Source organism: Diaporthe batatas, assembly GCF_019321695.1.
Source record: "Diaporthe batatas strain CRI 302-4 chromosome Unknown Contig00005, whole genome shotgun sequence".
In the NCBI taxonomy this organism is placed as follows: Eukaryota; Fungi; Ascomycota; class Sordariomycetes; order Diaporthales; family Diaporthaceae; genus Diaporthe; species Diaporthe batatas.
In genome coordinates, this window is record NW_025408552.1 from 867,288 (window position 1) to 881,299 (window position 14,012).

The 14,012-nt window shown below is 58.2% G+C and overlaps 4 protein-coding genes across 4 annotated transcripts; 3 read left to right on the plus strand and 1 right to left on the minus strand.

Annotated features, from left to right (window-relative positions):
• Positions 1-1,552: 1,552 nt before the first annotated feature.
• Positions 1,553-4,987, plus strand: KVR01_005664 (phosphate-sensing transcription factor PHO4). The gene is made up of 2 exons (XM_044783741.1): positions 1,553-2,964; positions 3,019-4,987. Exons 1-2 carry the CDS (start codon positions 2,383-2,385, stop codon positions 4,585-4,587), a joined length of 2,151 nt encoding a protein of 716 aa, XP_044646109.1. The 5' UTR covers positions 1,553-2,382; the 3' UTR covers positions 4,588-4,987.
• A 1,136-nt stretch (positions 4,988-6,123) lies between these two features.
• KVR01_005047 (uncharacterized protein) lies at positions 6,124-7,136 on the plus strand (the record flags this gene model as incomplete). The annotated part of the gene is made up of 3 exons (XM_044792701.1): positions 6,124-6,192; positions 6,237-6,408; positions 6,640-7,136. 3 exons carry the CDS (start codon positions 6,124-6,126, stop codon positions 7,134-7,136), a joined length of 738 nt encoding a protein of 245 aa, XP_044645492.1.
• A 1,101-nt stretch (positions 7,137-8,237) lies between these two features.
• KVR01_005304 (uncharacterized protein) lies at positions 8,238-10,607 on the plus strand (the record flags this gene model as incomplete). The annotated part of the gene is made up of 2 exons (XM_044791409.1): positions 8,238-9,784; positions 9,986-10,607. The coding sequence occupies 2 exons, from the start codon at positions 8,238-8,240 to the stop codon at positions 10,605-10,607; spliced, it is 2,169 nt and encodes a 722-aa protein (XP_044645749.1).
• A 1,083-nt stretch (positions 10,608-11,690) lies between these two features.
• KVR01_005627 (uncharacterized protein) lies at positions 11,691-13,841 on the minus strand (the record flags this gene model as incomplete). Its single annotated transcript, XM_044785273.1, has 5 exons — positions 11,691-11,908; positions 12,016-12,234; positions 12,328-13,113; positions 13,177-13,508; positions 13,744-13,841. 5 exons carry the CDS (start codon positions 13,839-13,841, stop codon positions 11,691-11,693), a joined length of 1,653 nt encoding a protein of 550 aa, XP_044646072.1.
• Positions 13,842-14,012: the final 171 nt, after the last annotated feature.

Consider the following 14,012-nt stretch of genomic DNA (forward strand, 5'->3'; position numbering starts at 1 on the left):
GGCGTGTGTGCGGCACACGAGTGGTTTGCGGCTCCAAGTCTGTGCGCCTGACCGGGTGGCAGGGAGGTTTTCGTGAGTCCTTATTAGCGGATAATCATAATCGTGGTACACTAGATGAGTCGCAAATCTTTCTAGCCTGTCCGATCTGTTGCATGGATTGACATTACCCTTGGCCCCTGGACCGGGAGCAACTGCATGCCCGGAACAGATGTCATACAGCCTACACACCCTACGAATAGGGGTTTCAGAAGAGCAGGACAGATGTGAGAAGCGTCCCTTGGGAGAATGTCATTATGGCTGGCCTGCCATTGTGGGTGGGTGCGTCAGGTGAGGCTCTTGTGATGTAAGCTTAGGATTTACGTGTGATCTCCATGTGCAGGCCCAGAAAGCTTCGATGCCCCCCACAGACGGCGGTCACTCGTGGGGGTTTTGTCATGTCAAGGCATGCCGGCTGAAAGTCTCGGTCTGCTAACCGAGCCACTGTGGTCGGGCTGGGCCAGGTGTGAATTTCGGGGCCGGGCCTGCGCACCTGGTGCACCATGACGAGCATATATTCTACCCGTACGGAGCACCTGGTAGTGAACCAGCCCCCCCCCCACGCGCTCCGAGGTGCAGACTGACGCCTCGCTCCTGAGCTTGGCGCTGATGTGCACTGCAGTCCTGGTTTGGAGGGGCAGGCAGGAGGAATACTGACTCAACAAGGGCAGCAAGCAATGGCCCTCTCGATGATGGGCCTGGATGCCGTGTACAGTGATCTTGCTGCTCTCCCAGGGGAAAAACGATGCTTGAATTCTGACCAGGAAGCATTCCCAGCTGCTGGGTCGGCAGCCAAAACTTCAGCACCGACTGGCTTCACCCTTGGTGCGAGATGCCCGCGCGAGATGAAGACCCGACTCGGAAGGACCTCGGGAGTCGGGGCATCCCATGCAAGGTTTAGCTTTGGGTATGGCGCGGCGGCCGTTCGAGTGTCGTCCTAGTCATGGATGGTCCTGGCGCCAGAGGAATTGTCCAGGCCCAAAAAGCTCAAAGTTTTGTGCGGATAAAAGCGACAAATTTCAACTCGAGGAGGAATCAAAAACCAGGTCAATGCTGCCATGCCATGGCACCTGGGTGCCGTGATATTACCAACAACATGTACGGAGTACACTAGCAAAGCTTACACACAAGTAGCCAGCCACTTCCTGGAAGTGCAGGCTGGGAAGAGACACAAGCAAAGCGGTGGCCAATCATAGTCCAAAAGCGGGATGGACTTGGTCGCGGCTGGTTGGGGTTGGCAACAAGCCTCAGGGTGGAGGCCCGCACTCGACCACCCTGCCACGCTGCTGGCTGCCACGCTGGAGCAGCTCGTGACGGCCAGGAATCGGGATACCTACCTAGAGCAACTAGAGGCACTCGAGTCCAGGCCGGTTTACATGGCGCAGCACGGGAATACCACATCTGGGCAGCACCTGTCACCCTGTCTGCCCGTACAGCCCCCACTCTGGAGCGAGAAAAGACCCTTGACATGCACCTCCCTGCTCCTGACCCGCCAGCCCGCCAGCCCGCCAGCCCACTGATGGATGCAACACACCTTCCGCTCTTGCCCTCACTTGTCCCCCGCCGTCTTCTTCCGACGATCCTCCCGCCGGCAGCTTTTTTGCTCTCTCACACTCACCGTTTTCTCCTCGCCCTCATCCTGTGTCCTGTGTCCTGCGTCGTGCGCCCACAGCCAGCCCGCCAGCCCGCCAGCCCGCCAGCTGGCCAACCTCTGCGCGCAACACAGGCTTCCCCATCATCCTAGAGCTGGCGGTGACACTTCAGCGTTGCGAGGCCCTGCTCCGCGTCGGGTCGAATCGATAAGACTTACTTACACCCACGCCCGCTCACTGGCCCAATGGGATAGCCTTTCAGTTACGCAACCTTGAGACTGCACCGCCAATCAGACCCTCGGTCCGCTCAGCAACATCGGGAAATCTCAGCACAATCCCAATTCCCCCACGCCCAGGGCATTGCGATAGTCGACACAAATCACAAATTCACAGGCTGCCTTTCGCCTGGAGGCGTTGCTCGTGGCGACGCACGGCGTGCTGGTTGACCGCGCCGACATCATCCTGCCGTCTGCCCGCTGCTGCCTCGCTCACCCCCTCTCGCCTCGCCCTCAATCCTGTTCGTCGCAGCTGCAGCGCAAGCCTGGCGCCCCTCCTGCGCCGCCCCGGCTTTTCTCCACCAGCGACGACAGCCAAGCCCAGGCCCCGACGGCAGGGGCTCTCCGCACGCCGTCGCCGCAATCGTCTGTAGGATATTTTTCCCTCCGACTGTCCTTTCTACACAGGACCCTCCCGAGGTCTGCCGTCACTCGCGCTCCCATTGCCAAAGCGCCGGGACCTGCCTGACGCTGTGATCATGATGGAGTCCGCAGGATGGAATGACCAGGGTCACTCCATGCACCCCAGCGCCGAAGATGACTTCCAGCAGTTCTTCAATGTGAATAGCATGGACAGTCTGTCGGAGGGCCTACAGTTTGACTTTGGCGATTTTCAGCATCCAGCCGGGGGAGGCATGATGCAAGTCGCACACCGCGAGACACTTGACACACCCATGAGTGGAACAGATGGCTCCGTTCTCATGTCGACAGCCATGCACAACCCGATGCATCCAATAACGACTGCCCCTTCGAATCCCGCCTTGCCGGCGAGCATGATGTCCACGGCCGCGTCTGTGAACGCCATCTCGGAAATCGATGCGCAGATTCAGTTCTTGCAACAACAGAAACTGCAGCAGCAACAGAGGCAGTTGGAGGAGCAGCAGGCCGCCTTTTTTGCCCAACAGCAGAGCCGCATGGTCCCTCCGACCCCACGAAGCCTCGAGATACAGGCTGGCAATCACCAGTTCTACACAGCTCAGCCGGACCGGGCCGCTCAGCAACATCAACAACAAGACATGTTTGAGCGTTTCCAGAGGATGAAGGAGCAGCAGCAGCAAGACGTCTGTACTACCTCATGAACTCCTTTTTGCTGTGCTCTGCTGACTAGTCTTTAGATGTCATTTACTCCTTTGGTATCTCCGGCCGTCACACCTCTTGAGAGCCAGTTTCCCATGGACCAAGCATTCACCGTACCCAACGCGTATTTCAGTCCCCTCACGTCGCCAGCACTGCATGCTCAGTCTGACCCAATGGCCATGTTCGAGCGTGGCCTATCCACGGCTACCACCACCAGCTCTCCCGAGGGTATGGACTTGGAGGCCAGTGCGCCTCCATCATCTGGACCAGTATCCACCGATTTGGCGAAGAAGGGAAGGAAGAGCACTGCTGCAAAGACACGAGCCAGAGCGAGCGTTGGGAAATCGCCCATCACGAAACCGCAACGGAAGAAGACCGGCGCGACACCACTCATGAACGCCCAAACCCTGAGCGAGCTCACTGAGCATGCCGATCAGCCCGCAGAGCCGCAGGCCCGGCCCTCGAAGAAAACGCGACAGACGGAGCCAAGTGGATTCGCCTCAAACTCATCCACCACAGGAATCACGGATTCGGAGAATGATTCCGTTTCTCCAGAGGCACTATCGGAGATGCCTCCTCCCCCTCTGCCAAAGACGAGATCAGCGAAACCCTCGCCGGCTATACAGCCACAAAACAATGCGACCCCGACTTTGGCCCCGACCACGGCGGCTCCTCAGCCGTCCGGGAAACCCTCACCTGCCACGCCGGCTTCTCTGATGAGGTTACCGTCGCCGGCCAATGCGAACAAATCAAACAACCCGGCCGGCTCAGATCATATGGCCGCGGAGAATATCGAGAACTTCGAGCTGCCAGAGTCGGTCAGCTCGAACTCGTTCAAGAAGCCGGCCCTGGCGCCTCTGACAACGCAGTCACCACAAATCCGCTCGCCGGCAGCTGAGACGCCAGGAACGGCCTCGTCTTTCCAGCCCTTGCCCTCCCCAGTGTTTGCAAAGCCTGGCGCAGCAGCCTCGGCAAGCCAAAGCCCTCAGCTCACACCAGGATCTTCAGCAACGACCCCGAACCCGAGGAAAACACCGCAGCTTGCACCACGGAGCGGCAAAAAGAGGGCTAGCATCAGTTCGTCGCACGTGTCGCCGGCGCTGCGGCCAAAGATCTCGCCCAGCATCAAGCCTCTGCTGCCTGGGGGGCTGAGGGCAGAGGACTCGGCCTCGCAGCTTCTCGCATCCAAGTCCAACTACCAGAACATCCTGGAGGGCAACATGGTGCCAGGAGTGTCGTACCCGAGCGAGTTGTCCACTAATCTGACCTCGAAGCGGACGTCACACAAGATTGCTGAGCAGGGCAGGCGGAACCGGATCAACTCGGCCCTGCAGGAAATAGCGACGTTGTTGCCGAATGGGGTCCTACCTGAAGGCAAGGACAGCGGAGCAGAGAGCGGCGACAAGAAAGACAAGGACTCGAAGGACTCCAAAAACGGCGGGGGGCCGAACAGCAAGGCGAGCACCGTCGAGCTTGCCATCGACTACATCAAACAGCTGAAGAAGGACCTCGAGGCAAAGGACAAGGAGATCGAAGCGGAAAGGAAGCGGGCCGAGCTGGCGGAGACAAAGCTAAAGGAGAAGGAAGGCGCGGTGTCGTCGTCTTGATAAGACGACTCAAGTTTTGATGTTTTGGCGTTTCGAAGGGTGCATAGAGCCCGCGGTAATTCAAGGGCTGGGCGGCAACTTGCGTGCGGCCTGTTGCTACTGCTGGGAGGCCCTGGTTCTCAGGTAATGTCCACAAAACACACGAAGAGGAGCGATAGGGAATGACTCTCATGGGAGAGTCAGTCTGGAGGTATAGGTCTAGCATTTACACCCGGGCGTGCTGGGGTTTGGGAGGCTGATTAGGCCTGCGCTCTAAAGCGAAGAGCGGAACGATTGCAAGTTCGGAACACTCTATATACCACGTAATAGTCTCGTCTTGTGATTGGTATATCGAGTCGGCAATGGCCATGTCCAATAACAACTAGATGAGATAATACGATAAGCAATAATCATGTATACATCTGAATACGCGTATTATACATTGGACACCATAGAAGCGAGTTCGTGGCCAGTGTACCACCGCCATCTATATGGTTACTCTCTCAGAAGTGTATTCTCCTGTAAAACTTTATCCTCGAGGGGATGGTCCTACATGAGGAAGGTCTTCTAGCATGCAAGGCATGGCGCACAAGATGGGAGGGACCCCGGCTCGGAGCCGAGCACCGAGCTCCGTTCCCGCCGACGGGGCACGGGGCATGGGGTATGGGGCTGGGCCTGGCTGGCCACAGCAGCTGTGGCGCATAACCCCACCTGCTGGGTGTAGGACTCGAGGAGAGACAAGAGAGAGAGACACACACACATGTGCCATATGACTCCTCGGTTGCGGCCGCGCGTACTACGGGGCCGCGTGGCGAGAGTGCCAGCAGCGCGGGCGGGCTTGGTCTTCCCTCTTTCCTGCACATTCTAGAATGTCCCAAACACTGCTTTGATTCTACCATTCTTGAGGGCGTTACGTATGCCTGGTCGCCTGTGATTGGGGAGGCTAGGGCGGGATGGGCTGTCACACACCCCTGGGCTGCCTGGGCTGCCTGTGGCGCGGCCACCTGGTTCGACCGTCTCACTATTATTCGCCCCCCAAACCTTTCCGTGTAAGTGAGTCTTGCATAGTGCAAGTGTTCCCCTTCCCTGCCACGGACTGTGACTGGTGGCGGGCCAGGCATGCCGTCGGGATGCGTATCTGTGTTACGCATTCAGTCTTGCCTTGAGCCGACTTCACATGCCTATGGGTTTGTATATATAATGGTGACGGATCTCTGGTCTTGCCTGTCCTTTGGTCTCCTCGTCATCATCACCATTCATCATCATTATCATCATTCATCCTGTCATTCGATCAATACAACCAACTTCCTGGATTCGGATACATCACCTCTCAACATAACAAGGGAAAGAACAGCAATATGGCTTGGCCAGGAAACTTCAACTGGAACATGCAAGATAATACCGGCGCCGGCATCGACCGCGCCCCCGGCGGCCCCTCCGGCCAGCCTCCCTTCACCAGCCCCGAGTTCTGGCAGCGCTGGGTGCAGTCGCGAGGCTGGGAGGACTGGAACCAAGACGCCTGGGGCCCTGGTGGCCACGGCCACGGCCACGGCCGTCATGGTCACGGCCACGGCGGACTTGGACGCAGGGGCAGAGGACATGGGCCCCGCGGTGGACGACACGACCGTCGCGGCTCTGACGCCCACACCCCTGAGGGTTCCGACAACGAGGCCTTCCCTCCCGAGTACATCACGGACGACGAGGTCGCGGCAGCCGTAGCAGAGGGCGAGAAGGCCAAGGAGCAGAAGGACAGCCCCGATACCATGGCGAGAGAGACGCCCGCTGCGGATGACCCGCCCGAGGAGGCCCCCGAAGATGCGCATGGCCGGCGGCACAGAGGAGGTTGTGGACACCGAGGCCGTCGGGGCCGTGGGGGCTTCGGGGGCTTCGGTCATCACGATCACCACCGCCGCGGCTCCCGCCACCGCGGACCGCCTCCACACCCATTCTTCGGCGGCTTCTTTGGTGGCCCACACGGGCCAGCACCTCCTTTCCCCCCCTTCCTCCAGGGGCTCTTCGGGCCTGGCCCCCACGGTCCTGGTCCCCACGGCCCCAACGCCCGCGATGGACAAGGTGGATCAGGCGCGCCGCTCGACTTGGGCCCCTGGGCAGCCGCATTTGCCGGCCACCCCTTCGCGCAGCGCATGCGTGAGTTCCTCGAGAGGGCCAACAACAACAATAATAACAACGACGACGACGGCTCATTTACGCCGCCGGTGGACCTCTTCGAGCAGCCCGACAGGTGGGTGCTGCACCTGGCGCTGCCCGGGGCCAAGAAGGAGGACGTGGGCGTCAACTGGGACGCGGACCGGTCGGTGCTCTCGGTCAGCGGCGTGGTTCACCGTCCCGGCGACGAGGACTTCATCAGCGGCATGGTGAGCGGCGAGAGGAGCGTCGGGCTCTTCTCGCGCGAGGTCGGCCTCCCACCTGCTGGTCAGGACAAGGGCGACAGCAAGGAGGAGGTCAATGCCGAGGGCATCGTTGCCAAGATGGAGGACGGCGTGCTTGTGGTCACCGTGCCCAAGGTGGAGCGAGGGTGGACTGAGGTGCGCAAGGTTGATATTGCCTAGGCGGCGGCGCCGTTTGTTTGCAGCCAGGGGAGGGACAGGCCACCAAGGCCGAGCACATGTATTTTACGGAACACACAGCGACGAATCATGACACTTTCACCATTCTCGATTTCTTTCACGGCAGGTATGTAAGGCATTATTGGACGGAGTGACACACGCGGTATCATGAGCAGTAATTCTCAGAAAAGGAGGGGAAAAGAAGAAAAAAAAGGGAATAAAAGAACAAAAGGTTGCCTTCTAGGCACCAACAACATAATTGCACCTCCCATTGTAGTCAAGTGACCAAGCCTGCCAGTTTGACAGGTTATGGATAATCATCGCAAAACTGCCACCTGTGGGAAATGAATATTAACTCTCCTGAGAAGCTGGTCCAATAGGAGGCTTCAGAGGCAGAGAGGCAGCATGTGATCGATTACATATTATCTAGGTAGTAAGAAATGAGAGAGACCTATGTCGACATGAGGCAGCCTGAGCGGCGGGAGCAAAAGTCGCCACTCCGCCCGGGGCTCGGGAGAGGGTGTGGCTTGACAGGTATGACTGCCAAGAGATCCAGCAGTCCTGGTCGCCACCCGGCCAACGACACGGAGCCTCGGGAAGCACCACTAATTACCACATGAGGACAGGCTTTATTTACCACTCCACCCAGCTCCACCTGCATTTTCTTCCTCTTACATCGCACACAACTTACTACTACGGACGGGCATAACCAGTCTGCCAGCCTGCCAGCCTGCCAGCCTGCCAGCCCAGCAGAGACAAGCATCTACATCCTGGCGCTGCAACCCTTCTTGAAGGCCTCGCTTTCTGCCTCGCTCCGCCGTCAACAAAGAAAGGGCTTGCTGGTTTCATCCTTATCACCAACCCAAAGCCGCCAGTCCGCGCTACGTGGTCCTTCCGCCCTATCGCACGGTCGCACCTGGCCCGCCCATGCCGTCATCCGCATCAAGCCTAGGCCACGCTTCAGCTGACAGATAGCACTCATCAGCCTGTCTACCCGCCCATCTTTTATCTGCTTCTGTCTGCACACGCACACGCACACGCATCTGTCCTAACCCACCCACCCCCCTCGACGTTTTCGGCACAACCGCCACACACGCCGCAGCCATGTCCGACACCGAGGTCGACTACCTGCAGCCCGACTTTGAGCCCTCCTCGGTCACCATCCCGCGCCTGCGCTCCATCCTCGTCAGCCAGAATGTCCCCTACCCCGCCACCGCGAAGAAGGCCCAGCTCGTCGAGATATTCAATGACACCGTCGCCCCACGCGCCAGGAAGCTGCTGGCCCAGCGCCAGAAGGCCAAGAGGTCCAGCATGGGCATCACCAACATAGACGGCTCGCAGGGCTACTCTGTTGCGAACCAGGACATGCCTCCGCCCCAGAGCGCCCGTCGGAGGGCCGCTTCTCCCCGAAAGGCCACCAGGAGCTTCAACCAGTCCTCCGAGGAGCCCGACCATGTCCCTGCCCAGCCTTCTTTGAGCCCGCGAAAACGCCAGGCGCGGTCAACCAGCAGGCAGCTGGCCCAGTCAGACACCGACACCGACAGCCACTACGAGGGCAGGCGCTCCACGCGCAAGACCTCCCGACAGCCGGAGCTGACGCCACAGCCAGAGGTCAAGAGGGAGTATTCTGACGACGACACGACCGTCTATGAGAGACAGTCTGCCGAGCCAGGAAACGTCTTCACCAGCGACAACCCCTTCCAGAGCGGTAGCTCTCCCGCCCCCATGGCCACGCCGTCAAACCGAAGGAGGACCGCCGGCCTGGACTCTACTGCGAAGAAGCCAGCCCCATCCTCCAGCAGGAGACGGACAGAGGGTCCCCGGGAAGAGATGATGCCCGAGCCCGTGGCTTACTCGAACTCGGTTGCCGCCCCCGTGAGGGCCATCTCGCGCCCAAAGACACCCGTGACGCCTCAGCCTGTGTTCGAGGAGGTCGAGGCTGGCGAGGAGTTCACACCCGACGAGCAACTCGAACTCGCGTCGGAGGATGCCATCAGGGCGCGGAATGCCATTGTGCCTGCTCCCCGGCCCAAGAGATCAACCAGTCTCACAACCCCCTTCTGGCTTCTATTCAGCGTCATGGTCGTGGCCTATGGGGCCTGGTACCGGCAGGAGAAGATCGCCGTTGGCTACTGTGGAGCTGGCAGACCTGCGCGCGAGGTCATCCCTAGGCAGCTGGAGTACAATGACTTCAAGTTCGACGTGCCGGAATGGACGTTCCAGTTTGCCGAGCCCGAATGCGAGCCTTGTCCGCCTCATGCCTACTGCTACGCCGACAACTCGGTGCGATGCGATGAGGGCTTCATCCTGAAGCCTCACCCCTTATCTGTCAACGGTCTCATTCCACTCCCACCTACTTGTGAGGCCGACAGCGAGAAGCTCCGTCGTGTCAAGGCTGTTGCGGACAAGGCTGTGGAGGAACTCCGAGAACGCAAGGCCAAGTTTGAGTGCGGCGAACTCGTCGACGAGAAAGGCCAGCAGCCCGAGAACCCCATGGTCGCAGCTGAGGAGCTGAAGGAGACGGTCAGCGAGAAGCGGAGCAAGAAGCTCAGCAAGAAGGAATTCGACGACTTGTGGGCTGCCGCGCTTGGAGAGATCGAGCAAAGGGAGGAGATCGTCGTGGAGAAGAAGGAGGAAGAGCCAGCAGCACCGTAAGTTCAATCCTTCTGCGCTCCCCATTTCCCGCCAGGCGCTGTCCCAGGCTTCGTCCCATGGACCTAGCAGGAGATTGGCTCCAAGATCAGATCACCCACCCTTTCCGTCCCCCTTCCATGTTTGCGGAAGTCCAAAAACAAATTGAAGATGCATCATTCTGACCAATCCCCCACTAACCAGACCTGTCTTCGATCCAGAACTTCTTCCAGTTCCGGAGCCGTTTCAAACACCTACCTGGCGTCCACCTCTCTCGCTCGCCTTCCGCTCGGGTGCGCAGCCCGCCGCTCCGTCCGCCTCGGACTGGAACGACATCGAGGAAGCATTGTTTCAGTAGTGTCCTGCATCCTGTTGGCGATCTGGGCCCGTTCCAAGTGGACAACGAGCCGCCGTATCAAGGCCATGGTCCCTTCTCTGGTCGACTTGGTACTGGACAGGCTGTCCGAACAGAAGGAGTTGGCGTATGGCGACGAAGACGGCGAGAATGACACGTTCCTGTTCCTTTCGAACATGCGAGATGATGCTTTGCGATCCTTGCACTCAGTCTCACAGCGCGAGCGGATCTGGAAGCAAGTCAAGGCGGTGATCGAGCAGAACTCCAATGTGCGAACCGGCCAGCGGGAGAGCGTCAACGGGGAGTTCGGCCTCGCGTGGGAGTGGATCGGTCCCGCGGCGGCTGTCGAGGCCGGTGGCCGGAAGAAGAGGATCGGACGGAGGTCCCAGAGCCCTTTGGATACAATTCAAGGAGATGGGACCCCATTTGTCGATAGATCTGCTGTCCATAACAAATGGGACGAGCCGGGCTCGAGACCGATATATTGAGGGAAGGCGTTGAGGACTGCAATTTGATGCGAATTAAGTCTCTTTTGTAATTAATTCCGGGATGGGCCTTTCTTTTCCTTGCAACATTGAGGTTCGGCTTGTGCTTTGCCCCTTTCTGGCATACCTATTTCGTGGTGTTCTGACGTTTTCTTCTTCTTCTTTCAGTTGATCGCTCTATTGAAAGAATGACTGTCGGTCAATCAGGAGGATGTTTCGTTTTGGCGTTGCTTGCACATACCCATGATAATTTCTTCTTGTACAGACACACAAGACAACCAGATTGATATTCCCAGTTTACGTACACTGCTGGGGCTTTGGATTGCAGTAATGACTCCCTGGCGTCGATGACGGCTGAACGGAGGCGGTTGGATCTTGTGGAGACTCAGCAAGTGGACGGGCAAGTAAGAGGCTATTCCTCTGGTTTTCTGGGCGTAGATAGATTATGCAGAAATTCCATCAGATGACATTAACAAGACTACTTTAACCCCATTACTGCGAAACGAAAGAAGAATATTACGGAGCCACCCTCGGCTCCAGTGAACCACCAAGACCACTGGATCATCCTGCCAAAGAGCTGTCTGGTTGAACTGACATGATCAGGACACACTTCTACATGCTGCCCTCCAGCATCTTGTATAATAAACTCTGTAACCACCGGGTCTAGGTTTTAGAAACACTTCGAGCCCAAAAATGGCAAGGCTCTCAAGTTGAGCCAGCCTCAAGATAACAAATGCCCGCCTGACATATAAATACCCCCATGTTAACCTGAAAAACAGACAATCGCAATGAGAGAACAAATGGGATCAATAAGAAACCCTTTCCAGTGACCACCGTACGCCTTGCTTTCCTATCTGACTCTATGCCCGACCCGGATAATCGCCCCTTCGCCCTGCGCATCTATTCTCGACTAGCGGCCTCACCAGGGTATCTAGTCCTTTCTCACAGAGGCTTTGCAAAAAAGAATCCGCGTCCTAGTAGCAAAAAAAAGCAAGAAAGGGCTAGTCTTGCTATCTATTTTCGAACCGTACACACTTTCGCTCACCAGTCAACGCCTATAAATGTAGATGAAGGGCACTGCGTAACTCAGGGCGTGTGCTTTAGCTTCCTCGTGGCCACGAAGGACGCGCACGCGGCGATGGCCCCGATGAAGAGGCAGACCGAGATGGCGTTGGGCCCGGAGGTGGGGTGATGCTCGCTGGGGTGGGCGTCGGCCGCCAGCTCGGGGCTCTTGCCCGGCTCGAGGATGCTGAAGACGACGGTGCTGATGAAGGATCCTATGAACTGCGGGATTGTTTGGTAGACTGTTGGGGCCCTTGTCAACAACACTTATCCCCATCCAAAGCTCAACGGGACAACAGATATTGCGAGCACGGCGAGATTACTCATGCCCACAAAAGACATGACTTACTGTTCAGGATGCCAAAGTAGATGCCAGACAGCTCTCCTGTGCTCCCGCTGCTGCCTTCGGCGCCCTCTTCGTGGGGGCCATGTTCGAGATTGATCGTCGAGAGCTGGACAGCGTCGGGGTCGGAGAGGCGCCGGTATGAGGTGTTCATGTCGGCGGTGCTTAGCTTGTTGACTTCCATGCCCATCGTCGCTGTTGGTGCCCAGGACACTATACTCCATGCTGCAATCGAGAAAGTGTTAGTAAAAGACCGCTATCTTCCAAGACGAACAAGAGAATCAGGGCAGGCCAAATGGAGAGAGGGGGGTTTCCTACGTATTCCACAGAAGACAACAAGAGCGGAGGCGAACCGGAAGCTCTTCGCGAAGGGAGCTAGAAACATGGCACACGCGAACATGACGTGTCCCACCTGCCAGACGGTGAGCAGGTCCGGCTTCATCTTGCTGAAGCCCTCCACCAGATGCGCAATGCTCTCGGGCGGGCGCGCGGTGAATTTCTCGTCCTCGGGGGCGCGCACGACCAGCGGCAGGAGCCAGGCGCCGGCGAAGGTCATGAAGGAGTAGATGGTGAGGGTGTAGCTGCCAATCCTGCCCATGTCACCAAGGGCGTCGGATGGTGCGGCCGTGCTGCCCGCTGCGGTTGCGGACGCGGGGGCGTCGTAGCGGAAGTAGGTCTCGCCGACCCAGGTGCTCCCGTAGAAGTGGAAGGGGAACCAGCCGATCCAGGCCCAGAACATGGACCAGCAGATGATCTGGATCCGTGGCGGGAGGTCAATCAGGGTCGACCAGATCTGGCGGATGACCTTGAAGCGGCCCTCGGACGAGCTGCTGGGGTCCTGCCGCACGGAGACGAGCACCCTCTCCGTCACTGCCCAGCAGGTCACCCCCGCGGTGAAGAGCATGCTCATCGAGGCGATCAGGGTGAGCTGCTTGAATTGTGTGTCGCCGAGGCGTGGGCCAAAGGTCCCGGGCAGGTCAATGGCTCCGACCGCATATCCCACGATATGTCCGAAGGAGCCCATCCTCCCTCCCCAAGCAGCACCAGTCTGTTGCTTGGAGATGGGAAGAGTGTCTACCAGAAGACTTCTTGAGCACGACATGACTAGCAGGATGCTGTGGTCAGCTGGAGTGTGGGGGCAGGATACTACTGTGGTGCGAGACTTACCTGCGTTGATGGCAAAGTCTGTTACATACAGAGCCAGCACGGCCAAGAAGACGGTAAACTTCCTTTTGAAGTCACTCTCGATGGGAAGCAGCCATGCAACGATCTCCCTTGTCCACCCCAGTACCAAAAGTGATGCGGAGACGATGATCGTTGCGACGAAGATGTACGGCCTCCTCCGTCCCCATCTTGACTTGTTGGAATCCGCCAGAACGCCGACAATTGGTTGCGTGATGATGCCGCTTAGTGGCCCTGCAATCCACACCACCGATGTTTGGCTCTTTGTCAGCCCGAGGTTCAGAAGATATGGCGTGCAATATGTCATCTCGACTCCCCTTGGCTCGCAGTTAGCAAGATGATTCTGTGGCATCCGATGTAGCTTGATAGAGGGTGGGGGGACCCAGAAGCTTCCACTGTCACTCCTCAGACGGGGTCATTGTCCTTCGGGGTCCTTCGGGGTGCCGTTTGGTCGGCATGAGGGCACCTCTCAAGGACGACAGTCGTCGCTAGTTCTCCAGGGAGTACGTCGATGTACGCAAGACGGGCGAAATAACCATTGAAAAGCCATACCATGTAAATGTGATGCCGAAATGGATAGCACATAATAACATCATGCGAATGGACTCAGTCCTGCCCTTGACGCTGGGCTGCCCCGTGAAGGAGGACATCTTGTCCCGGCTGATTGCTGGCCCACCCCGCCCCTCCAGCAATTCTGGTCCTTCTCCGTATCGATTCGATCTGACTGCAATGTCCGGCGGGTGTTCGTCTCGATGCTCGTGGAGTGCCTCTCGCTGGTTGGGTTCCTCCAGGTATCTGCGATGCTCGGCTAGGGAGTGGTC

What these genes read in the sequence shown, in the direction of transcription:
- KVR01_005664 (XM_044783741.1), top strand. Translation starts at nt 2,383, where the DNA reads ATGATGGAGTCCGCAGGATGGAATGACCAGGGTCACTCCATGCACCCC. An exon ending in AGGAGCAGCAGCAGCAAGAC is followed by an intron (nt 2,965 to 3,018) that starts GTCTGTACTACC and finishes ACTAGTCTTTAG; the next exon opens with ATGTCATTTACTCCTTTGGT.